Source organism: Lissotriton helveticus, chromosome 7, assembly GCF_964261635.1.
Source record: "Lissotriton helveticus chromosome 7, aLisHel1.1, whole genome shotgun sequence".
NCBI classification, from domain to species: Eukaryota; Metazoa; Chordata; class Amphibia; order Caudata; family Salamandridae; genus Lissotriton; species Lissotriton helveticus.
The window spans coordinates 1,310,025,225-1,310,051,672 of NC_136068.1; the positions used below are offsets into that span (position 1 = coordinate 1,310,025,225).

The window sequence follows — 26,448 nt, forward strand, 5'->3', positions numbered from 1 at the left end:
GCGAGGCCCATGTTGAGAATGGCACCTGGTCCCTTAGCAGTTGGTTTTGGGGTATTTTAGCTACCTGGGGTTGGAAAATATTTTTGATACTGGCGGGGGCATTTGGAGTAATATTTACATGTTGCGTGTGTCTACAATGCGGCCCTGCCTGCTGCTCATTTTGTGCCACCAGGATCACGTCAGCATTACAGTTTTCTCGACAAATTAAGGTAGAAATGTTAAAAGTTAGGCTGAAAACCGTCAACATTATCGGCGCCCTCTTGCTCTCCTTAAACCTTTTGTGCGCGTAAAACAGCCGCCATTTTGGACACCATGGCTTCCCTGCTCTCGCCGAGAGCCAGCGCGTCTCTCTCTCTCTCTCTCCTAACTTCGCTGGCAACCCCCCCCTGCTTGCACCTGCCTTGAGTCATAAACCCCTCTTCGGCGCTGCTCTGCCCCAGGCCCTCATCCTGTTCCCAGCGCGACACCTCCCTGCTTCCCCGTCATGACCTCCGGCCCTTTTGATGCAAACCCCTTTTTCCCGTGTGCCCGTTTGTCTTCCCCGTTCCCAGGCCGACACCTAGCTCTGCCGATACCAATCTCTTGCCCCTCCCCATACAATAGGAAGCTTCCCTCCTCAAAGGACCCCCGAGATGATCAAAGCCCCCCCCCATCCCACGAGATCCGATCGAAACCCGCACACTCCGTGAATCGGCGGAATACCCAGCTGCGCAATGATCATCACCTGTTGTGAACGGGGCGGGGACTTCCACTGTAGCCTTGCATGGGAACGGGCTGGGAAGGGGGGATTCTGAGGATGTCTTTCCGTACATCAAAGTATCAACGAGAATGTGTTACATGTAATAAAGAGATAAACTTGTGTATAAGAGGCCAGGCCTCCGGGATGCAGTTAGAGCACCTCAGAACGATACCTTCTGTCCGTTTTCGTTGTGTTCTCCTCCGGAGAGAATAAAAAACCTTGTTTCCTGCTTTCCAGTCTCCAGCGCCTGCCTCTTCATTGATTTAAATAACTAGAGGGTCACAGAGGCAATACCGCCGGGCAAATATCGATTGTCCCCGACCCGATTGAACTTTTTTTACAATTGGCGTCCCAAGCGTGGGGCCCATCAGCGACCCATGGATCCAGTGGGAGAGGTCCTGACGACAAAGTGAACGACTGCAACGATCGGGAACGCGTCTGTCCGATAGACCCTCGTCTGACAGCCGATCATCCGAACTTCACTGGTTCCGAACAGACCTCTCTCGAGTGATCTACGGTCCTGACTGGGAACCATCAGGAGTGCCGCGAGGATAACGAAGAAGAGAGGACGATCGGGCGCTGGATTCGGAAGTCAGGAAACTGTCCATGCGGTCCGGGTAAGGTCGTGTTACCACGACAAATTGCGAAAAAATTGCTTGATTGCTTGTTTGTTAAATACTAGTATTGCTCTTTTTGTTTATTTGGAGATTCACTGTCTGCAAACGGAGAAACAACAGGCTCTCTCTTTGCAAGCAGTGGAGGATAGGTAGGGCAGACAACCGTGCCTATTTTTTCTCCCCCACTCAATAATCACCTGAAACTGAGCTGTTGTTCACAAACTATTGTTTCCTGGAGATTCCCTGTCTGCAAACAGGGAAGAGACCACCCTTTTTGCAGATAGTGAAAAGGGTAGGTAACGCAGATCTTTGCGGACCTACTCATTCTCCCCATTGTTATTTATCGGTCTTTTGTTATCTTGATCTATGAGGGATTCACTGTCTGCAAACGGAGAAACAAAGGTCTCTCTCTTTGCAAGCAGTGGAGGATAGGTAGGGTAGCAGCCGTGCTTATTTTTTTCTCCCCCACCCTATAATTGCTTGAAACTGAACTGTTGTTCGCAAAATTATTGTTTCCTGGAGATTCCCTGTCTGCAAACAGGGAAGAGACCACCCTTTTTGCAGATAGTGAAAAAGGTAGGTAACGCAGATCCTTGCGGACCTACTCATTCTCCCCATTGTTATTTATTGGTCTTTGGTTATTGTGATCCATGAGGTATTCACTGCCTGCAAACAACGTAGAATAGAAATATTCTGTCTAGTCTTTGCACCTAGTGATAAGATAGGCAGTGCTGACTTTTTAGTCCCTCGTTACGAGCCGTCATGTCTGTCTTCTCCCCACTGATTAGTAGCCTGTTTAGCCCGGACCGCTTATTAGAGATGGACCATCCAGCCCCACTGGAAGGCACCCCTAATAAGGACATGTTCATGAAGCATGGATTGACCGCTATTGCCTATAGTAAACTATGGCATAAATATACAAAACAGGGTCAAGAAAGTCAATGGCCCCTGACAGGATCCTTCGATGATGATAAAATAAAAATGCTAGAAACTGCCCTAGGTAAAAACAAGACGACACCTACTATGCTTGATAGCTTCGGCATGTGGCGAAAAGAAACTGAACAGCGTAAAAAGAAAACTGAGAGTAGGTTGGAAAAAGAGCTGCAAAAAGCAGCCCACCTAGCTGCTCAGAAACTAAAAAAGGAGATAGAGGAAAGAGAGAAAGCTAAACAGAAACTAGAAAGGGAAACGCCAAGCCAGTGTCCGGTTAGAACCCCCTCCATGCTCTACCCTGATTTACCCTCGAAACGACAAGCCAATGAGGACCTGCTGTTAGGTCCTCCTATCATCTACATGCCCCCTCCATACGCCCCTTCTCGACCCTTGGTGCAGCACGCGCCACCCCCAGGTACAAACGAAGGTACCGCCGCAGCGTCGGCCCCAATGGCCTCTGTGCCAGCCGAACCCCTTGTATTAAAACCCGCATCAACGACAACGTTAGACGAGCATGAGACTCGAGGGGCTGGCCTTGCAAGAACAAACAGGCTAGACAAAGATGAGCGAGCGGGGATCGACAAAATAGCAAGGACACTGGTAGAAAGGAAGGATGATGAAGAGTACATCACAGATATGTTCAGCTCGTATACAGGGAGTCACAGACGACATTTTACCGTACGACTGTGTTATCATGTCTTGAATACATACGAGGACCGATATCGAGACAAAGGTCCCGAGAGCCTAAGGACTCTGTACCGGAAGGTCGATATCGGGGATGAGGGCGAGTGTGATGTGTCGGACCTCCTTACGCGTACGCTTGAGGTTTTCCGCCACCTCACTGAACGAAAGCCGGGAGCTAAATCCGCGGCCCCCGTAGTGACCGAACCACCAACCGAGCAATCTAACACCATGATGCCGATACGTGAGGCTGCCCCTTACTGGGTTCCTCCTCGGGGTACAGGGACTCACGATGATGCAAACAACCAAGATGCGAAGGGAAGGGTAGTATACAACTGGGTCTACCAGCCATGGGACCGGCAAGAGATACTGACATTCCGGAAATCTCTACCCGACCTACGTAAAAACCCCACTGCCTTCTATACTGAATTGGGTACAGCCCTGGGTTCAACTATCATGACCCTGGCTGACATCGACTTGTTCTTCGGGTTATGTCTACCAGCTGATGTGTGGAAGCAAATCCGGAAAGTCGACCACCTTGAGCTGTTCGGACATACCTGGTCACAACTCGATGACTTGGACAAACAACGGGGACCAGGACAAAAGCCGTTGAAATCCATTCTAGACCTCCCAGATAAAATTGTAGAGAAATTAAAAACCCTAATCCCAGAAAAGAAAGTGGACTGGTCGATAGTAACAGCCTGTCGCCAAAAACCCCAGGAGGATGTATCGGAATACTTCTCCCGGTTTGAAACGGTGTTCTCCGATTACAGCGGCCAGGACATGACCACTGCAACCGGACACCATCTGTTTGTCCAGAATTATGTTAAGGGCCTATCATTGGACATCTCCCAGAAACTACAGGCCAGCGAGAGTAGTTGGGCAGCCTCCAAACCTACAGCGATTCTCCAAATGGCCCAATATTATGAGCATCAGAAAAATGAAAACGATAGGGCGACAGAGAAAAAGAAGAAAGACTTAAAAGAGAGGGTGATGATTGCCAAACTGCAAGGGGTGACTATAGGACGAGACCAATACCGGGGAAACTACCAGACAAACGTCCCTAAGACTGCATTTCCCCAGGACCGCACTCTGACTCCCTACAGTGGACGCACAGACCTTAGAGATGACCAGTGCGCTTTCTGCAAAGGGACTGGCCATTGGAAATCCCAGTGCCCAGTTCTCCTGGAAATGATCAGGAACAGAGACCCCAGGGATGTAGCAAACGGACCGAGACCTAAGGGACCACAACGAGGGCCCCCAAATGACGCGACTAATGACAGATCAAGCAGACCGAATACGTTCGATCGACCCAGACAGAACCAATATCAACAATCTGACTATGACGACACTCACACCTTCGCATAGGACAGCCAAGGGCGAGGGAGGGATCCAGTCGAGCTCTATGTTGACCAGCAGGGCCCTTATGTCACTGCTAAGGTCCTGGGTACCAAGTCTCCATTTCTGGTAGACACTGGCGCAACACGTAGTGCGTTATCTAAACGACTGATTCCAAGGGCACCCTTGTCTGGCTCACTCATAACATCGACAGGTTTCGATGGAACGCCCTCCACCAACCCTTTGTCTGCCCCGATTCTCTTTGACGTAGAAAACAACACCACCGACACCACGTTCTTGCTTTCCTCCAATAGCCCTGACGCCATTATGGGACTTGACTTACTGAAACACTTCCGAGCGACGATTAGGTGTTCTCAAGATGGAGTTCGAGTGTTTCTTTACGACAACCCCGTTCTGCTTAAACATTGTTCCCCCCGACACATGTTTTCCATCACCGACGTCAACGCGTCCCTGCTTGACACCCTACCTCCGTATCTGTGGGCCAAAGCGGATTCGGACGTAGGGCGTATGTTAATTGACCCAGTGCACATTACTGTCCGACCAGACGCAACACTCCCAAAACTCCCACAATATCGGATATCGCCAGAGGGCGAGAAGGCATTGGTAATGATTATCCAGTCACTGATAGACGCAGGAGTGGTAGAGGAAGTGGTTAGCAACGTTTGCAACAGCCCTATCTTGCCCATTATCAAGAAGCAGGGAGAGGGAGATGAGAAAGCATACCGTTTCATCATCGACCTCCGAGAGATCAACAAAGTGGTGGTACCCCAGTACCCTGTGGTCTCAGACATCACCACCATCCTGACCTTGATTCCATCCACTGCCACCACCTTTTCCGTCATCGACCTCAAGAACGCATTCTTCTCCATCCCCATCCACCCAGACAGCCGATATCTCTTCGGCTTTACCCTAAAATCCCGCTCATATAGGTTTTGCCGAGCCCCTCAAGGCTACACGGAGAGCCCTAGCATCTACAGCCAGGCCCTCAAAAGGCAACTAGACCAAGTCCGGTTACCCGACGGGGTGGTGTTGGTACAATATGTCGATGACATCCTTTTGGCAGCCGACACCACCCCTCTAGCGGTTACCGCCACCATTCAACTCTTGCACTTCCTTGCGGAAAATGGCCACAAGGTCTCCAAGAAGAAGTTGCAATTCTGCCTACCCCAGGTCACTTACCTAGGCCACCTTCTGTCCAAAGATGGAAGGAAACTCACCCCTGATCGAATCCAGACCATTCTAGACACCCCTGTCCCTAAAACCCAGAAGCAGGTTCGCTCCCTATTAGGCCTCACCTCCTTCTGCCGACAATGGTTGCCAAACTTCAGCCTCGTTGTAAAACCACTGCTCTCTCTCCTAAACAAAGACGTCCCTTTCCCACTCCCTTGGACTCCTGAGTGTCAAACCTCCTTCACAGAACTACGAGATGCCCTTTGCTCAGCCCCTGTCCTGGGTACCCCTGATTACAGAAAGCCCTTCTCCCTTTACACTCACGAAAGGGAGGGGTGCGCTTTATCTGTCCTGACCCAGGCCATCGGTCCTAAGCAACGACCGTGCGCTTACTTCTCTGCCACTCTTGACCCTGTCGCCAGAGCCTTGCCTGCCTGCCTTCGAGCTGTAGCTGCTGCTGCAGTCTCTATCCGACAGAGTGAGGGGATTGTACTCTCGAATTCCCTCACGGTGCTGGTACCCCATGCAGTCGACACCCTCCTGAACCAAACCAAGACGCAACATCTGACGAGTGCACGACTGACTGGATACGAACTAACCTTGCTTGCCCCCCATATCACCCTGAAAAGATGCACCACCCTGAACCCAGCAACTCTGTTACCCTTGCCAGAGAACGACCCCAATGTGCACCCCGTACATGACTGCGTGACTCTTACGGACGAACAGACCAGGAGTAGGGTCGATCTCAGAGACACAGCTTTCCCTGACCCCGACGGGGAGTTGTGGGTGGACGGTTCTTGCATCAAACTCTCCGATGGTACCACTTCCGCTGCCTATGCAGTCACCACGGCTCGAACTGTAGTAGAAACAGCCCGCATCACCCAGCGATCTGCCCAGGCAGCGGAACTGATTGCTTTGACGAGAGCCTGCATCCTGGCAACAGGAACCACGGCGAACATTTACACCGACAGCCAGTATGCCTTCGGGGTGGTTCACCATTTTGGGCTCCTCTGGAGGGAGAGAGGATACTTGACCTCACACGGCACACCCATTCTGCACGGGGATTTAGTCTCCGCCTTAATCGAAGCTGTCCTCCTCCCCAACAAACTTGCCGTTATCAAATGCCAGGCACACAAGAAGGTGACAGACATTATTGGACAGGGAAATGCACTAGCCAACATCACCGCCCGAACGACAGCTGAAAATAGAACGACAACACGTATGTACGTGACCAGGTCACAAGCAGAAAACTGGACTGACGCCAAGGACACAATTAGAGACATACAAACGGCTAGCACACAACACGAATTGACTGAATGGGCACGGGTGGGATTGAAAGACGATGAAGGCTGCTGGCGGACAAAAGACACGAACAGATGGTTGCTACCTGATTCATACTTGATTCCCATATTAACCATGGCACACTCCCCAGCCCACATAGGATCAGCCCCCATGATCGAACTTGTCTCCAGGGTTTGGCACAATGACAAGATCCCAGATTCCGCCAAACGCCTGGTCCAACAATGCTTAATATGCCTGCAACACAACCCCGGGAAGGGAACTGTAGTACCCCGGGGGGGATTTGGGGTCCCAAACCACCCATTTGAAGTCCTGCAGATGGACTACATCCAGCTAGACAGATGCCAAGGCCTGAAATATGTACTTGTCGTGGTGTGCGCATTTAGCAAATGGGTGGAAGCATATCCAACCCGTGACAACACCGCTATGGCCACTGCAAAGGTCCTGTTAAAGGAGTTTTTCCCCCGTTATGGCCTCTGTCGTGTTTTATGGAGTGATAATGGCCCCCACTTCGTAGCCAACGTTATCCAGCTCATCCTAAATGGGCTGGGTATCAAACAGAAATTCCACGCAGTCTTCCACCCTCAATCTGCTGGGCTTGTCGAACGACACAACGCCACACTAAAGCTTAAACTGGCCAAAATAGTGGCTACGACGGGCCTGAAATGGCCAGACGCCCTCCCATTGGCATTGCTATCGATGCGCTCTACCCCCACCCGACATCACTTAACCCCTTATGAAGTTGTCTTCGGTCGACCCATGAGCGTCTGGTCTGCCCCGAAACCAACGTCCATTCATGACGTTCCGGATGTCCTAATGTCTGATTATCTGTACAAATTGACTGAAACTTTGTCTGTCCTTCATCAGCAGGTGCGGCAGGCCATCCCCGATGCTTCCAGGGGTCCGGGTCACGCCATCCAGCCGGGGGACTTCGTGCTGATCCGAAACTTTCAGCGATCAAAGAGTTTGGAACCCCGGTGGACGGGCCCCTGGCAAGTGCTGATCACCACTCGGACCGCACTTCGAGTGGAGGGGAAGAAACACTGGCTGCACGCTCATCACTGCAAAAAGGTCTCTCCAGCCCTGGCCACGACAGACACCGTCAACACCCAAGAAGAGCTCCTGAACCGGGACCGACCATCGTTGAACTGCTACCCTGATACAGAGACACTTGAACTTTCAAAACATCCTGACCCCACTGTGCCATCTCGAGAAGGGTATTTCCTGCGTCGAAAGGAGGGAGCTTCGGCTAAGTAGGCCACGGACTAGGTTAAAGAATCTCAGAACGGTGACCCAAACTACCAAGGGTTACCTGGAGAGAAGCTAAAACTGAGTCTGTGGTCCTGCCCACTACCGAGCACCTTGAAGACGAAGATGATGGAAGCGCCAGATAAGAAGATGATGGAAGCGCCAAACAAGAAGCCGACTGAGACAACAGGAAATACCCACTACAGAAATCCGAGAACAGACAGACTCCATAGCTCAAAGACAATTGCACTCTTCATCGTAATCCTCCTCTGTTTTCTCCTCATGACTACGCTCTGGATTATGGAAGAACACGCACCTGCTCACGAAACATTCCTAACCACTGCTCAGCCTACCACCATGAAGGAACATTATCTAATTTCGCTCTCTCCTCAACTAAGAGAGAGGCGAAAGGAGTTTTGGAACAACTCTTTCGTGCAGCTACTTCACCAGCACAATCTTGCCACCAACGCCACCAACTGCTGGATCTGTGGGTTGCTACCCCATGCCACTGGACATTCAATACCATTCATCCCTTCACCCTTCTCCGTCCACGGCTCCTGCCTTGCCTGGCTGATCCTCCTGCAAGAGAGCTATACGGGAAATGCCACCTCCAGCAGAGCTGCAGCACATTCTTCTCATGGGGCCGGGCGAAACAAGACAAAGACACACTTCTGCCCGCTGACCCCCAGCGACTCAATCCAAATGGACATTCCGGCCAAAGAACGAATCGAAATGCAGGTGTTCAACAATCCAACCAGACCCACCTTCTCCTATCTGCGGAAACGAACGGCTGCCACTCTGACTGTGGCCCTGACGGTCATCAACGTCACAGGCCACATGTGTGTAGAAGGACTTGGGACACAGCTGGTGGGTCACAGCGCTTGCCGCTTTACCAGAACTTTGGACTCCACGGATCCACCTTCCTTTGTGTCATCCCCAAACATGTATTTCATCTGTGGCACGAAGGCCTACACCTGGCTCCCCAAAGGCTGGGGGGGCACTTGCTACATCTCCTTCGTCCTTCCTCCAACTTATGTGGCCCCAGCGAATCACCACAGACAAAAACGAGCCAAAGACGTTGAGCAAGCCGACTCAACAGGGGCACAGTTCCTCGATGCTATGAAAGGACTCGTCCCCCTCTGGGGCCCGATGGCAAACAGCCGTGCCATCCGACATTTGACTCAGGCAGTCGAGACAACCATGAACATCACAGCGGGCATCTTTGCCAACAACACTGCCGAGCTCCAAGCGGTCCGTTTGGTGGCTCTTCAGAACCGCCTCGTTCTAGATGTGGTTCTGGCGGACCGTGGAGGAGCATGCCGCATTATTGGGGCCAGCTGTTGTACATACATACCGGACAACTCACCCTCAGTGTACAAAGCCATCGAACATCTTCACAGACTCTCTTCGGAAGTTCACCAAGAGCAAGAAGAATGGTCGCTTGGTGGTTGGTTCTGGGACACCGTCAAAAGCTGGGGCTGGAGACTGCTCACCATTATCCTGATTCCCGTAGTTGTAATATGTGGCCTATGCTTAGGAATTCAATGTTTGCCACCTATGTGTTCTTTATGTGCGAGTTGTATTTTTCCCAAAACTGTGGACATTGGAAGCGAACATATGAGGGCATTATATGATACCGAAGTTAGGAATTTGATGAAAATTGACATCGAGTAAGCAAGTTGGCTAGATATGTTGAAAAGGGAGGACTGTTAAAAGTTAGGCTGAAAACCGTCAACATTATCGGCGCCCTCTTGCTCTCCTTAAACCTTTTGTGCGCGTAAAACAGCCGCCATTTTGGACACCATGGCTTCCCTGCTCTCGCCGAGAGCCAGCGCGTCTCTCTCTCTCTCTCTCCTAACTTCGCTGGCAACCCCCCCCTGCTTGCACCTGCCTTGAGTCATAAACCCCTCTTCGGCGCTGCTCTGCCCCAGGCCCTCATCCTGTTCCCAGCGCGACACCTCCCTGCTTCCCCGTCATGACCTCCGGCCCTTTTGATGCAAACCCCTTTTTCCCGTGTGCCCGTTTGTCTTCCCCGTTCCCAGGCCGACACCTAGCTCTGCCGATACCAATCTCTTGCCCCTCCCCATACAATAGGAAGCTTCCCTCCTCAAAGGACCCCCGAGATGATCAAAGCCCCCCCCCATCCCACGAGATCCGATCGAAACCCGCACACTCCGTGAATCGGCGGAATACCCAGCTGCGCAATGATCATCACCTGTTGTGAACGGGGCGGGGACTTCCACTGTAGCCTTGCATGGGAACGGGCTGGGAAGGGGGGATTCTGAGGATGTCTTTCCGTACATCAAAGTATCAACGAGAATGTGTTACATGTAATAAAGAGATAAACTTGTGTATAAGAGGCCAGGCCTCCGGGATGCAGTTAGAGCACCTCAGAACGATACCTTCTGTCCGTTTTCGTTGTGTTCTCCTCCGGAGAGAATAAAAAACCTTGTTTCCTGCTTTCCAGTCTCCAGCGCCTGCCTCTTCATTGATTTAAATAACTAGAGGGTCACAGAGGCAATACCGCCGGGCAAATATCGATTGTCCCCGACCCGATTGAACTTTTTTTACAGAAAAACAGATGATCCAAAAGGAAGTGTCTGACCTCATGCAAATCGATGAAGGGGTATTTGTAGAATAAAAGTATGTGTATTGGCCATGTTAGGCCAAAAGGGCCGTCTGTAGGGTTCGAATTTGTGATAAACACACATTATTGGCCTAATGTGTCCAATATAACTCCGCAATCATATACTCGATTAATTAGAATAAAGTGTATTCATTTAGTTACCTAAAAATTCACTCTCTAGTAGGTTAGCACTATTGACACGGCTGAAGCCATTTTGTTTTGTTTCTCTATGTACAAAGCGGTTTCCCTGAAATCACGTGACTATGTCCTTTTTTTGTTTTTCGTGGCGTCAGCCAAACTATGGTCGATGCCTGCTAACTGGTAGCTCAAGGGAAACTCAAGGTCGCACCTGCCTTCTTGGTGGGATGCGTACATTCTCACAAAGCCCGTTCTTGTCCTCCCCGGCTTTAGATAGACTGGGAGGCAACTGGTTGACCTGCCCCCGGAATAGCTGAAGCCTAGGATACTAGCAATCAATTGTGCCTTATATGGGTATTCCTTTTTGGCCTGCTGACAAACTGTGTTTTTCCTTGTAGGGTGTCATTCGCGATGTGTGAAACGTATATATGCATTGTACTTTGAACATGTAACCAGTCCCCTCTGCGCACCTTCGAGGTTTTGTAGACTGGGGCTCCCCTGACAGGGTCTTATTTGATGAATAAACGACTGAACCTTCTCCATTGCCGATTGAATTATTATTTGTCTTTAGTGATATATGGGTTATTGGTAAGTGTGACCCATTAAGATAATTTTGATCCCAACAACAGATCCCCTAAAACAAACCTTTCTAAACTCTTTCCTCTGAGTCCTCCCCTCCAAAACTCCTTTTTACTCATCCAAAAGCCTGCTCCTATTGATAAGACCTAAAAAAAAAAACTTTCACTCTTTTATCCCTCCACTATCCTTTTCAATCGAAATTAACAGACTAACATGTTCACTTCTCAAATTCCATATTAAACTATACTAATATACTACCCAAATAACTGAATAACAAATTACTTCATATTTTTTTCCTATACTCATTTTCAACAGTAATCCTTTATGGGTTCCGGAGTGGCGTGCTACTCGCCAGAAAAGCGCTTCAACACCCATCAGGGGTAACAAGTGCTATATGAATGCAAATCTTTCTTCCCCTTTTATCCCTCAGCTATCCTTCTCACTCCAAGTAACCCACTAATATCCACCACTGAAATTACTTCGTATTTCACCATATTAATTCACCACTAATCCTTTGTAGACTTCCTGAATAGCGTGCATCAACAAGCGCTATATAAATACAAACCTTTGTCCTCCTCTATCCTTCTGCTATCAATCCAAATCTAAATAACTGACTAACCTATCCACCACTTAAAATGTACTCGCATGTTTCACTATACTAATTCAACACTAATCCTTTATGGGTCCCGGAGTAGCGTGCTACTCGCCGAAAAAGCACTTTGACGCCTCGTCAGGGGTAGTAAGCGCTATATAAATGCAATTACAATACAATACAATACTGTCACCAGCACAGTGCTGCCTGCTTCGGCATGGTGCCAGAACATCAAAGCCAGGCAATTTCTCGGTCATTAATAGTGTGTGTTAAATATGGTCTACAATAATATCTCCTAATCTGAGTAAATAAAAGAAAATAGATATGAGACAGTATTTTTGCTAGACAACATTTAGGACACAATATTTATGCCAGGCAATATTTCTGAACCTATTCTGGCATACAACCAACTGCTACTACATCCTTGTCATTTTATCAGTTGTCACAACCCTGGCCCACACAGCCACAGCTACAGAGGCGGCCCCACAGAGCCACAAAACCTGCCCACACACTCACCTGTCAGACCGACCCATCTAGCAGTGCCTGATTGTTGTTGGCCAGTCGAGCCCTGTGTTGAAGATCTTAGAAGGAGGCCCTTTAAACTCCTACACAACCATGGCACATTTCTAGTAATTCCCCATTCGGCTGCTAACGGGAGTTAGCTGGCAAATTGGGATTACGAGTTTTGTGGGAAACACCTACATCCGGATTTTTTCCCTGAAACATTTTGCCCGTGAAAGGAGGCATGTACAATGGGAAATTTCCTCAGAGGGAGACACAATTCATAATGATGCAGAAATACTGTAAACAGTAATTACTATACCCAGCAGTAACTCATGGCGTGGGGTTACTTCATTAGTTTTCTCACAGGATTCATATAGAACTCCTCAGTTGTCTAAATATTGGCACACCCACCCTTTAACGTTTGATTGACAATAACACATTTTAAAAATGCAGGAACAAAAGAATCCCACTTTCACATAAAAAATATAACACAATCTTTTATACCAATAAGAACTTATTCGGTTTATACCGGTTTCCTCTCATTGCTTTTAGATAATGCTTTAGGTTGAGCAGTAATTACACAATCTAACCTGGTAGTCATTTCATTGACCTTGCAAGGATGATAGTCTGCATGAACCATAACAAGGTCTGAACCTGTGATCAGAAGAGGTTCACACAAAGATCAGAGCAATGAAAACTTAACAAGTCCACTTCATTATGCAAATGGACGGGAACGATGATATTTTTGTTATGATCTCAAAAGTGCCAATTTTTCCGTGATGCACATTTCGTGAAATTGTTCAATTTTTGGGAACAATATTTAATATTTCCTCCTTCGAGTCACTAGTAGGAACAGAAAATATCTTGTGAAAATAATGGCCATGAAACATTGGCTCTTTGAACCAGTCACCTACTGGTATCATGCAAGACTTATGAAAGCAAGGTATGCTCATGCTCAATTTTCATGCAAAAATACCAGCTGCCACATTTCACAAAATTTCGCACGATTTACTAAAGAAAAATAAAATAGAGATATGCACATTCTTAGTTTTCAATGCAAATAACGAATATAGAAAAGACGTAAGGCAAATATATTCTATTTCCTATTAAGATGCATAGACAGTTGCAATAAATGATTGCCAAAAGACAAATCTGTTTGTATTTGTAAATGGCCTCAGTTTTTATTCTTATTCTGTACAACCTAGAATGTGATAATTTAGCCCCAACTTTTATTCTTGTGCTGTACAACCTAGAATTTGATCATTTAGACCCAACTTTCATTCTTGTGATGTACAACGTAGTATTTGAAAATGTAGCCGCAATGTAAAAAATAAAAAGCCTAAAAAATAAATTTCATTTTCTTAAAGTTTGGGCTTGAGAATTGCTTTTTTCGAGCAATTAAAACAATCCACTGAAAGCATTCAGTTTGCGGAAATAGCTATCCACACCTACGCTTTGTGGAAACCCAGCCTATTTATGTCGCTTCCTGTTTTGAACATTTCTGGTGCAATGACACCAACACAGTGCCCAACGGCATCACCGCTGTTTATGCATCTCACTATCCACCATCCTCTGAACACCTGTTAGATGCCCCCTGCACCACCAGCGGCTCATGCAGGGGTTTATGCACTTATTTACAAGTAAAAAGGATCATTTTTGCTGCCCTCGCCATACGCCGAATAATTTCTTGGTATTTATGTAATGTTTTTGTTATTAACTGCCTAACTAGAACTAAGTGTATTGTATCAGCCTTAGGAATGTGTAAGGCTGAGTCACCTTTGCTTGATTGCCAACCCGAGATCACAAGTTACACCCAGACTCTGCCTGCAGTGGGCTGCCATGATGCAGAGCTCCAATTCTTCAACACTAATTACATAATTTCTTTCCATTTGGTTACAGTCACAAATGGAAAAACATCTGATGGCAAATGTAAGCACCTTTTAAAGTCAATGGGAGCCTATTTACAAACTGCATTTTGTTACGTTAGTAGTGTTACAATAGGACTACTAATGTACCACAAAAAGCAATACGCAAACCAGCATGCGGAGGTCAACTCCTTCGGTTGTCTTTTGTGTGCCGGGATCCCCCGCTACAATGAAGAGATCTCCACACACATACGTTTTCTTTAAGGGTTTTTGGGGCCCTAGACTGCAGAAGTTCTTGAATGGTACAACCCAGCTTGAAGATACTGCTAGCTTTGATAGGTAGCCATTGAAGAGTCAGGCGAAAGAGGGTGAAGGGTCAGCATATTTAATGCCAGATGTCAACCTTGCTGTAGGGCGGGAGGCTGCTTTCAGAGAAGCAAGATGTGTCTTTGGAATTCCCAATGATAGGGAGTTCCTATATCTTGAGAAGGACAAAGATTAACCTACAGTTTTGAGGTCTGGATCTGGACTGCAAGGGGTTGGAGATGCGGCTGGTACATTTGGCTTGAACATGTATGATTGTTTGCAAATTCTTTTTTTTTATATAGTGTGAAGCTGAACAATTTAGTGCAGTCAATAAGTGCAAACTTTCATTTTGGAATTCTAAGCAAATCCAACAATGGCGGACATCTCAAACATTGACAGGAACGGTCATCAAGGTAATTCCTGACAAGGCATGGCCCAAAGTAAAAAAATATATACACATTTTAAAAATATAAATCTCAATGCGGTATTGTCTTGTTGAAAATTAGAAAAAAAGTTATGCCTCCCATGCCATGGGAGTTTAATCCCATGGCAGTGGGTTGGCTTTGAGTAGTTTTCAATGCCCCATGGTACCAGGTTTTTCCTGGTGGTGAATGCTGTTTAAAAATCTCTATATGTGAGCCCTTCAAAGGAGGTGGACGGACATATAGCCAAACCATGATCAAACTATATTCCGCCCGCATTTAAAACAGGCAAGGGGATGATTCATAGTCTTGGAGAGTAGGGAGCTCAGTCGCATTTTCAATGGAGTTCTCTCTCAGCCAAGATACAGACCCTGTGCTTTTAACGGATTCAATTTGAGGTTGAGGAAGGAGGATTGAATATCAACAAGAATCTGAGTCAGGGCAGGGGTGCAGTGTTTGGGGATGAGACTTTCATATGCAGCTGAGTATCATTCTAGTTTAACTGATAAAAGTTGTTTATTGCTTGAGAAAGGTTGAAAATAGAAGGGGACTGAATAAATCCCAGAGGAAACTTATCCAAGAGGGTCCTATCGGGGTACCACATATTTTTCCTTGCTGGTTGCAATTCTTTGTGTATGAGGAGAAGCATCTGTGGACTTTTCAATTAATTCCCCAGCAGTCTCTAAAGATGTTCTTAATACTGAAAGCTAAGTGAAGAATGAGTGAACAAAAGCCCCTTTTCACTAGGAAGAGTAATTGATCACTTGATATTTGCTGATTGGTGGTCTTGATACTACACACCAATTATGAAGCCCTATTGAGGATTGTCAGATAAATAGATTATGATACAATTATGTTTGCTGTGTAGCTACATGGCTTGCTAGGACTTTTACCAGGAAAAAAGGTTTGTCACAGGGCAGGAGAAGTTGTTCAGATCCTATTGGTGTTCTCCTGGATTATTGTAGGAGAGAGATTTCTTGAGTTCAGATTAAGAATCCAGAAACCACTCATTGTCTCAGGAATTAATTGAGAAGCTTAATTCAACAGAGGGCATCTGGGGTGCCTATGTCTTTGAGATGCATGCCTGGAATTGGGTCTGTGAATTGAAACAAGGGTTTCATGCAGTTTATAGTGTTAAACACTTTGCTTATAGTGATCTGTTGGAAAGGTGTCCACAGCTATTACTTCTTAATTGGCGAGTTAAGAATGTGGTCACTGCTTGTGAATGATAGGAAAGTTTCAATCGTTATGATTTTCTCTTCAAAGAAATCATCACTAACCAGTAGATTAGGATTTGTGGATGGCTTGATGATTTCAGATGTTCTTGGGCTACATCAATTTTCATTAAAGTAAATCTAGAGTTGGCATTAACAATATGTTTTCTGTAATTCCCACAATCCCTACAGAAATGTTCTAAGAATTTAGTGAAGGGTTAATGTGCACGTTGAAGTTAATAGTGCTAGGCGACTTTCTGTCTTTATTCGAGGCTTTAGTGTACTAAAGATTCTTGGATTTTTGCCTTGACTGTGTACGGGGCTAGTTCATTCAAGATTCCCGACATATTCTCATTATATTGGGCCTTGATCTCTTATTTATCTGGGTGAACAAGTAAATCTTGGCATGAACAAAGAGACGTTAATGTGACTGGTGTCTCCATGTTTGGGTCTATTTGGCTTAGAACTCACGTTTGAGAGCGAGGTGGAGAAAGGAATTTAGAAATAGTCAAGTATTTAACAGTGGTGGAGGACTCAGGTTTGAAGAGCCCTTCTTAGATTATTGGTATATCTTCGATCAATTCGATATTGTGTGTGGGTGTTGAGCCCAGTTAGAGATGTATAAGTGATCCTGGTAACAGTGACCTTCATTAGTCTGGCTTTTCCAGATGTTCTGAAGTGTGTTGAAGCTCTGGAGATGACGTGTACGGGATTGATTTGGGTACTGCTTGGTCTTTGGTTTTCGTAGGTGAGAATATGAGTGATACATGGTCGATTGGTTTGAAAGGAGGTTGGGAGTTGGGAAAAAATAGCATATATTCCCATTGATGTATCAGAAAAGGAGATTGGTGAGGTAAGTGATCCCTGATAAGGATAAATGGAGAATGGTTTGAGTGTGTTAGGAGTGGCAGTTGGGTAGGTGAATTGGAAAGGAGAGGCTCACATGGGAGATGAGTCAGAGGACAGGAGAATTCATTGAGAGTTCTAGGGGAGGAAAAAATACTGAGTAAGGTAAAAGGAACGGGGAAGATGACAGGTGAACGGGGAGGTGTGGTAATAGTGCCCATGTAAGTCAGTGGTAGAATCTGGTTTTTTGTGTGGGAAGGTTAGTAGTCTTGAGAGATGTCCATGTGTTGAGCTAAGTCGGGAAATTGGGATACAAATATTTGAAGTTGTCATCCGAAGTATAGATGACGATTTTGCTGTTCTTGCCCATGAATATTGATACATCAACCTTGAAAAAGAAGACAGGTAGTATCGGACTGTGTGGGATTTTGGAGATTCGAGTGACTGATAATAGACCAAGGAGACCTTCATCCAGAGAAGCGTGTTATGTGTGAAGACAGAGAGATCAGTTCTCTGGCATCCTCAGTGGGAGCAAAAGTGGCAGTTGGTGTTTAGTGTTTCAGAAAAGTCCTAAAGCAACATTTGTTGGGACTTGAGGCACCTTCTGGTCTCTCCAGATAACTGGATTTTGTGTTTAAAAACTAAAGGTTAGATAGATAATTCAAGTGGATATGGATTCAGGGTGATCGCTGCAACTAATGTTGCATGACCCCAATGCCTAGAGGGAAAAAGAAAATGCCATGTGCCTTTATGACTGAAAATGTGAATGGATTGAGATATGTGGTTAGCTTTGCCCAACTAGACTCTCTGTCAAGATCTCTTGGACCAACAAAGGCACAAGCATCTAAGATTTGCTCTGGACCCACACTTTGGATTATCCAATCTCTGGCATTAAAAGAGGTGGGATGTCACTTAAACATCACGCCCATTCCACTGGCCATCTAGAACACAGCAGAGCATGATTTCAGTCATTTCTGCCCCAGTGCCTATGCCATTATCATTGTGAGTTTCCTTCGCCAGTGTGAGGTGGGGGTGGATGTGTGCTGCTCACAATAAAGAAGAACATTCCATGCATGCACCCAAAGTAGCCACAACACAGTGTGTATTTTAATTTTAGGTCATGTTAAAAAGCTTAAGTTTCACTGCATCTAAAAAAGCCTCTGAAGAGAATCGCCCATGCAGGACAACAAAACCCCCATTGGGAAGGGAAATAAACACGAGCTCTCCAGAGGGGCAGACCATGTGCATCATATGAGCACCATCTGAGTACACAGAAGATGCAAATGAGATCTTCTTGCAGAACGTTGGCAGCAGGCTACAATGGGAGCTTCTGTCCCAGGGCCTTCTGATGGAAAAGTTAATAAATCGGAGAGACACTGATGGCCTTTACGCAGCAGAATGTCAAAAGATCAGGCAACTCGTCCCTCCTCGCCCATTCATCCCAAGGACTGTTATTCATTAGAAGATGTTTGTAGGGGGAGGAGCAGAGGGAAAGGTCAGGGAGACTGAAGAGGCAGTGATACCGGTGCATGGACGGGTTCTGACAATCATTCCATGGACACTGGAAAGCACTTGCAGGAGGATGTTGTTGATAGGGACAGAGGTGCATTGTCAGAGCTGTGAGGAGAATATAGTCGGGGGCTGAGGTAGGGAATGAGATGTCGGTCAGCGCTGTACGGGCGACCTGCCCTGGAGGACAAAAGAGCACTGCAGGCTCGAACTGAGATATATTATCCAAGCTGAGAGGCCGCTGCAACAGCTAGACATGCTTAGGGAGTGGTGGGTGTGCACTTGCAAATCCGTGCATGTGCTCCTGCTCTGGAGGGGCAGGAGAGAGGCCCCTGCACTGGAAGGGCAGGAGTGAGGCCCCTGCACTGGAGGCCGATCATGTACATTGCAGCACCGAGTGTGTGCCTCAGTGATGAAATAGGAAAGGTCCTGCAGGTCATGAATGAGGCAAATGTTACGACTTTGCATGGGTGCCTGTTTTGGAATAGCAGGCGCAATGGAGAGTGGAAACAGCTGCAGGACTAAGGTGCATAGATAGGGCTTTGCTCGACCTCCTCGGTTAAATGCATTGGCAGTAGTGCATGCAGTAACAGGTTGCAGTTCTGAAAGAACACGAGTTCTTGCAGTGCATTGGCTGAGTTGAAGGGGTCTTTTACAAAAAAAATGGATCTAGTGCACTACAGTGTTAGTAAGAGGAATCCTGGTTCCAAATGGCACGGTGTCATAATTTAAATGAGTCTGCCCCCGAGCTCACTAGGACATTTAGGAACTTTGTATTAACTGCTTGCCCCCTCTCTCTCACCCTGAATCTGTTTATGTCACAATCCTTATACTTAAATTGGATAAATCTAGATCAGTCGTTGTGTCACTCGGCCTCCACTGCAGCAGAAAGGTGCAGAGGTGCCTCAACCAATGATAGTGTGTGGACTGGAGGGGATTGTACATTATTTGAGTGGAAGAGAGAGGGTTCTATTCTTCTTTGCCAGCACAGGGGACAACAGATGCCTGCTGTGTGGAAGATTCCTTCAATCAAAGAAAGTTCCAACAATAATTAATTTTATATCTAAAAACTGCTACCCTTGCTAAATGTTTGGGAACTCAGTTTTAAAACGGCAAATTGTTTCTTTTTCTAAGAATGCAGGGCCCTAAACGATCCTCAAATGGGACGGACATGCTCATTCACCTGCCTCCCGTGAATGCGCTTCGTGGAGGGCAGCAAGGTGGATTAGCTCTCAAGTCTGGATGTGGATGCACCATAACTGGGGTAAATGTAAATGTAAATGTACAGGAATTTATATAGCGCAAATCACCATGCGGTTTCTAAGCGCTTGCTTAGGGAACCCGTCCTGGTATTCCCCTGTGAGATAACCCCGGCAGGGTATCCGCAAGGTGAAAGCCAGGCATCCCGCCGTGAGGGGCCGTTGTGGGGTCCCTAAGAAGGTTGGTTACCAGGTCCACTGGCCATGAATATACCATAGTTGGGGCTCTCGAGATGGACTGGACACCTCATCCACAGGATGTGACATATCAGAAGTCATAGTTCCTGATAAATGCCATCTCACACCCATAACATAAGAGTGTGCGGCGCGATAAGTGTACTTGCCCCGCACCTTCTGGATGTGAATATGCCTTGAAGGTGCTCACCTGAAAGGACCAGCTCTCTATCGATAAGGATGCAGATTTCTCAAATCAGGTTCCCAGAGAAGGATCTTCCCCCTCAGCCGCCCAGGATGTTCTTGGAGTCACTTACCTGATTGAGAAAGATCCTTCCATCCGTAGGGAGGGCTCCACTTCTGCAGTCGATCCCACGACTTCAAATGCGTGTCCCACATCAACACTGGCACATCCAAGTTGAAGAGACTGCCATAATGACTGTCTTTTTTCAATTTGGTTTTCAGGGAATTGATGCAAAGTGAAACGGGCTGCGAAGAGAGGAACAGTAGGCTCTGAGAGATCAAGGAATAGGCACGAAGCGTGGGCGAAAAGGGGAAAAGGCGAGATCAACAAGTCGCCCAAAATAAGGGAGAAAGGAATGGAAAGGGCAATAGCGATGAGAGAGAGAGAGAGAGAGAGAGAGAGAGAGAGAGAGGAAGACGTGCAAGTGCTAGAGAATAAAAGAAAGAAGAGAAAACAAAAACACACCAATGAAATGAAGAAGTGCTGATAATGACACAATGAAGCATTCATTTGGAAACAGTAGAAGGAAGAGAAGCTGATAATAGAACGATTAAGCCGAAAGACACTGATATGTGATCAAAGAAAGAAAAGGATGGTATCCGAGAATAATGACAGAACCATGAGTGCAAAAGAGAACAATGAAGGGGTATGAACCAGTTAGAGAAGGAAAGAGGAAGGGAAGGGCGACAGGGGAGGAAATTGTCGGTAAAGAGAGGCTGCGAAGAAAGGCGAACATGAGGATTGGAGAGCAAAGAAAAGGAAAGCAGAGGAAGAGGAAGGAAGAGGGGGGATGTGGAAGAGGTGACGCTATGCTAGCAGAAAAATAAAAGGAAAATGTTACATACAGAAAACAAATAATGACAAATTACAATGATCCAATATGAGAAAAGTGAAAAGATCAAGAGTAGCCAAAAAAAGAAAAATTAAAGGAAAAATAATAGATAATAGAACAATAAAGAAAAGTAAATAAAGTATAGAGGGCTTTTTTTTTTTTACTAGAAAGAAGATTTAGAAGCTTAAATGTATTTTTTACACTTTTACTTTACCTTCTCGTGGGTAATATTGGTCCTCCCGGCTTCCAAGGGGTTTGGCACCTTCTCTCTGCAATGAAACCAGAAGTTATTAGCTCTGCTTCTTCATCATGTCATGTTAAGCATTTTAGATGCTTATGACAACTTCTGTCTGCTCACGTTTGAATAATCGTGGTCTTCTTGACAAAAGAGCATAATTGCACTTTCCCCTCGTTGAAATCACATTAGTAACTAACGGGACGAGCGTCTTGTGCGCCTGGCTGTGAGATTCTGGTTCTATACGGAGCACGTTAACACGCTAGACTATAGGTTATTTTCTTCTGTGCAGCGGTGATAGGTCACTAGTGATTAGAAGTGCACCGCGAAGGTCAGGGCATTGAGGATGTTTTTCAACAAAAGGTTAGTTTGCGCTTACCTTTATTACTAGCACTCGTGATGCTGCCTTGTGAAACAAGCAACACATCATTTTTAATCATGTTTGAGGTGCAGAGGGGGCACTCGCTGTAATCTGATGGGAAATTCTGAATAATACTGTAATCGTTTATGTGGAAGTGGGATCAAATAGATGTAATCGCACTGCATTCTGGGAGCTTGCCATTAGGCACCTCTGTAGCATGACTACCACGGATCTTTGTCGAGATATTCCCCCCTACTTCATAGTGTTTCCCCAGACCAGCTCTGGATTATTCCCGTTGATGGTATAAGTTCTCCATCAAGCCCCTAGGCAGTGAGGAGGGGCGGTGTTGGCACATAGCCCCGCCCTGTCCCTGAGTCCATGAAGATCTCACAGGATATTGAAAGGAGTACATAAAGGTGGCTACAGGAAATTCAAGTAGTAAATATGGAAGTTGTATTTAGCAGCTGAATAAAGTACTCCTAGCTCTAAAGCAAGACATCAATACACAAAGAAATGGCTGTTTTTATTTCCGCGTCAAAAGATGCAAACCTTAATTATATCAGAATCGGCTTTTGGATCAATAGGCCAGGTTTATACCTAGGATTAGGACACTGCCCTAAGTTTTCATGTAACACCATCGATGCGGTGCATTTTCCCGCTGTGCGCTGGAAAATAAAAAAAAAACGCGGTTCATGACGAGCTCAGCTCGTCATGAGTGTACAAGAGGTGTACTTCATGATGAGCTGAGCTCGTCATGAGCGTCGATGGGGTTAAGAAAGCTGTTGTGATGTGTACTTACTTAGTTGTGCAGCATAGGTAGTCGGATGCCAGGTTGTGCTGCCATTAAACTTGTGTCCTTTACTCTATGTTTCCTGGCTGTTCTTGAGAGGTACATAAAGTAGGGGGAGACGGAGGACGCAAGACTAGGTCGCCCTCCTTAGATGTGTAATCAAAAAAATCAACCCAAAGTATCGGGTTCTTAGACCTAGCTTATAACTGTGGCTCCTGGCCAATATGGTCAGAAAAGAGCCAGAAAGAAAGAAAATTTTCTTTCTTGAGTCCCCTCACTCACCAGGGTTTCCCCACAGTGACATGCTTTATCATTGGGGCCATCCTAGCTCTCTATGAACTGGGGCGTGATGCGACTTGCGTAGTTACATAGGAGCACTTTTTTGTGGAAGACTATGTGTGGTGCAATCTGTGGTGGAGTGGGAGTATAGTGAATAAAAATACCGTGCCAGTCTACCTAAACTATTTTATTCCAGCTCCTAGGTAGGTATGGTTAAAAGCGGGGTTGACACTGTGTACCTATCTATAATGAGAAGGGAATCAGTGTGTGATCAACATGTTTCGAGCTTCCCCTAGCTCTTCCTCAGGACCACACAGGGACCAGCCCTGTGTTTGCCACTCCTTTATGAACCTTAATAGGACAGTAGTATTAAAGAAATTTGAGTGAACGCTGCTACTAATAAAGGCATGCGTTTAAATACATACGATTGCTAGTTCTCGTTGTAGATTTGTCAGTGTGCGTAATAGCAAATCATGATCTCGGGGGGCGGTGTCTCCCTTTGATACAATCTTCAAGACTGGAGACACAGCGCCAGGACACCGGTCGGTCGGCGGGGAAGAGAAGTAGGTATCCTGGCCCGGCGTCTCCCGTTTTGAAGATTGTTTCAAAGGGAGACACCGCCCTCCCGAGATCATGATGTGCTATTACGCACGCTGACAAATATACAACGAGAACTAGCAATCGTATGTATTTAAACGCATGTCTTTATTAGTAGCAGAGCTCACTCAAATTTCTTTATTACTACTTTCCTACTAAGGTTCATACAGGAGTGGCAAACACAGGGCTGGTCCCTGTGTGGTCTTGAGGAAGAGCTAGGGGAAGCTCGAAACATGTTGATCACACACGGATTCCCTTCTCATTATAGATAGGTACACAGTGTCAACCCCGCTTTTAACCATACCTACCTAGGAGCTGGAATAAAATAGTTTAGGCCCACTAGCACGGTATTTTTAAACACTATACACCTGCTCAACCACAGATTGCACCACACATAGTCTTCCACAAAAAAAGTGCTCCTACGTAACTACGCAAGTCGCAGCACACCCCAGTTCGTAGAGAGCTGGGATGGCCCCAATGATGAAGCATGTCACCGTGGGGAAACTCTGGTGAGTAAGGGGACTCAATGAAGAAATTTTTCTTTCTTTCTGGCTCTTTTCTAACCATATTGGCAAGGAGCCACAGTTATAAGCTAGGTCTAAGAACCCGATACTTTGGGTTTATTTTTTTGATTACACGTTCTTGAGAGATGCCATCACAACAAAAGCCCATGAAAGTGGGTGCGTTTGTTTCCTCGAATAGTCCAAATTGGACTAACACAACTGATACTGATGTTTTCCAAAGGAAAAGCCCATAGCTGTAAATATAATGTCCTGGTGGCATATAGCCATATGGCTCCTATACTTCTGTTTGCAAGTTCACGAGAATGTAGCGATGGACAGAGCGATACATTATGGCCAATGCAGACTACTGCCTTGAAGCTCCACTGAAATTGGCCGCAAGAGGGTGGTCGATAACTACAAATACCATTGCTGCTACGGAAAATGGAGTATCCAAATGGCAAAATATATTTTTTGCATGGGGCGGGTCTCAAAATCCTTAAACTAGAGCTCAGAAGTTGTACAACAGAGAAAGGGCGAAAGGGGATTCTTTACTTCCAAATGAAAGAGGTGATGGTACTGCCAAGGTTATTTTCAGGTTGAGGATTGCAAGCAATGGGGCAAGAGTGTTGGAGCAAGAGATATAAACCAGAAGTGCAGACCGCAAACCTGCTGCTACTCTAACCGATGGTGATGTGCGATTTGCAAATGCTTAGGACTATATTCTTTTACCTCAGTGACATCAAACATTTTTGGTTGTTGGTGGTGTATCCCATAGCTAATCCCAGGCTGGAGAACAAACAAGCGCAAACCATCCTTTGTGCTACTTCACACTGCTCAACGGTGGGACACCGGTTTCAGGAGTGGAATTTATCAGAACTTTTTACACAGGTAAACCTTGGTATGTTTGCCCTGCCCAAATTAATCTAGGGGTGCAGGTTTTGTCAGAACTGGTATTTACTGGGAGTGGTAAACAAGTGTGGAAATTGAGACTATTTCAGGCCCCCCAAAGCTATAAGAATGGCTTGGCGGCAGTTATTAGCAATTTTAATGTATATTGAATTATTATACAACTTTTTTGTGCTCATCTGTTATTTAGACAGACATTGTCACCATGTGGCAGGTTGTCATATATGCCGCTGTTAACAATTAAGTGCTGGTGCCGAGCACCTGAATCCACTGGCTCAAATCAAGCACTGATTATACTGTGCATTTTTATTGTTGCAAAACCTGCAATTTGTTAGGTAGCAATCTATGCAACCGTAAACATTTAAGTAGACTTGCGAACTCACAAAATGCACTTTCAACTGATTACAATTTTTGACATGACAAGGGGGTACAAAATCAGCGTCCCTTCTTCCTACTGAATCGGAATGAAATATAAATATAAACGGTTTGTGATGGAAGCCATTGATCTGATGTCAAGTCCCTCAAGGGAATGGCATACTGTTCACAGGGTGGAAGCTGTTGAGGGGACCGCTTCCATCTTGTGAATATGTGCACTTGGAATTGTGGAAAACTACAGTAGTCCATGCTCCTCCTGATGCCATTCGCTGAATGCTACCTTTTTCTTTAACCCATTAGAATTAATGGGGTAACCCTGTATCCCTCAGAACCTGGGTATTCATGCTATAGAGAACAATTGATTCTGTTGGGTAGTGCAACTACTCTGTGTATAATATACTTAATATCGAAGCAGCTGTTTCAATCAAGTTATTATCAAAGAATGCACAAAATCTTTTAAGAAACAATGTTAATAACACACCAAGCGAAAACGATTTGCATAAAGCAGAGATTTTTTTACTCCTTTCTTATTTACAGGAAAAATTAATATGGCTGTCAAAAACACAATTGAATGGCGGCGAAATAAAGGTGACTGTTGTGCAATTTAAGTGAGAAAGCAGTGATAAGTGGGGTCAATGATGAAATATATACAAGACATACATAAGTTACATAAAAACATACAGTACAAAAATCCTGTCCTATCTCTAAACTTGTTAATATGAATCCAGGATCAAATAATTTGGCAGTTATGGTCATGGAGACTATATGGACATAGATGGCATTAACATCGATCAAAAAGGCTTCACTAGCCGGTTGGAGTAGTGAGTTGCTTGAAATAATGAGTTGGTGGGTTCTTAACGTTATTTCTTAAAAGATTTTGTGCATTCATTGATAATAACTTGATTGAATCTGCTGCTTTGATATTAAGTATATTATACACACAGCCTTTTTTTTTTAAAGCCGATCCTGGCCACTTACATTCTATGGTCTGCTTTAAATAAATGTTGGCATTTAGTGAATGCAAATACACTGACTGCAGGCCCTGGAAAGCTCCCATCCATAAATTCTAACCAATCACAGGGACTCTAAAAATGACTCCTGCTTCATAAATAATAAAGAACAGAAACATTTGTGAATCTCTGAGAATGGGCATTTTGTGAAGCAACTGATTACTACATCAGTCAAATCTCAAAATGAAGGTGAGGTCACAAACCAGTTGATATGTAAAAAGCGCACCTGGTAGTCT

At 45.8% G+C, this 26,448-nt stretch overlaps 1 protein-coding gene across 2 annotated transcripts in view; it reads right to left on the bottom strand.

Annotated features, from left to right (window-relative positions):
• The window catches only part of ST6GALNAC2 (ST6 N-acetylgalactosaminide alpha-2,6-sialyltransferase 2), a 373,309-nt gene that overhangs the window by 80,558 nt on the left and 266,303 nt on the right, over positions 1-26,448 (bottom strand). For both annotated transcript variants that reach the window (XM_078654601.1, XM_078654602.1), the window contains 2 exons: positions 21,371-21,425; positions 20,398-20,569 (listed from right to left, as the gene is read on the bottom strand). In XM_078654601.1, coding sequence (XP_078510727.1) covers positions 20,398-20,569; positions 21,371-21,425 — 227 coding nt within the window. The remainder of the gene's footprint in view (positions 1-20,397; positions 20,570-21,370; positions 21,426-26,448) is intronic.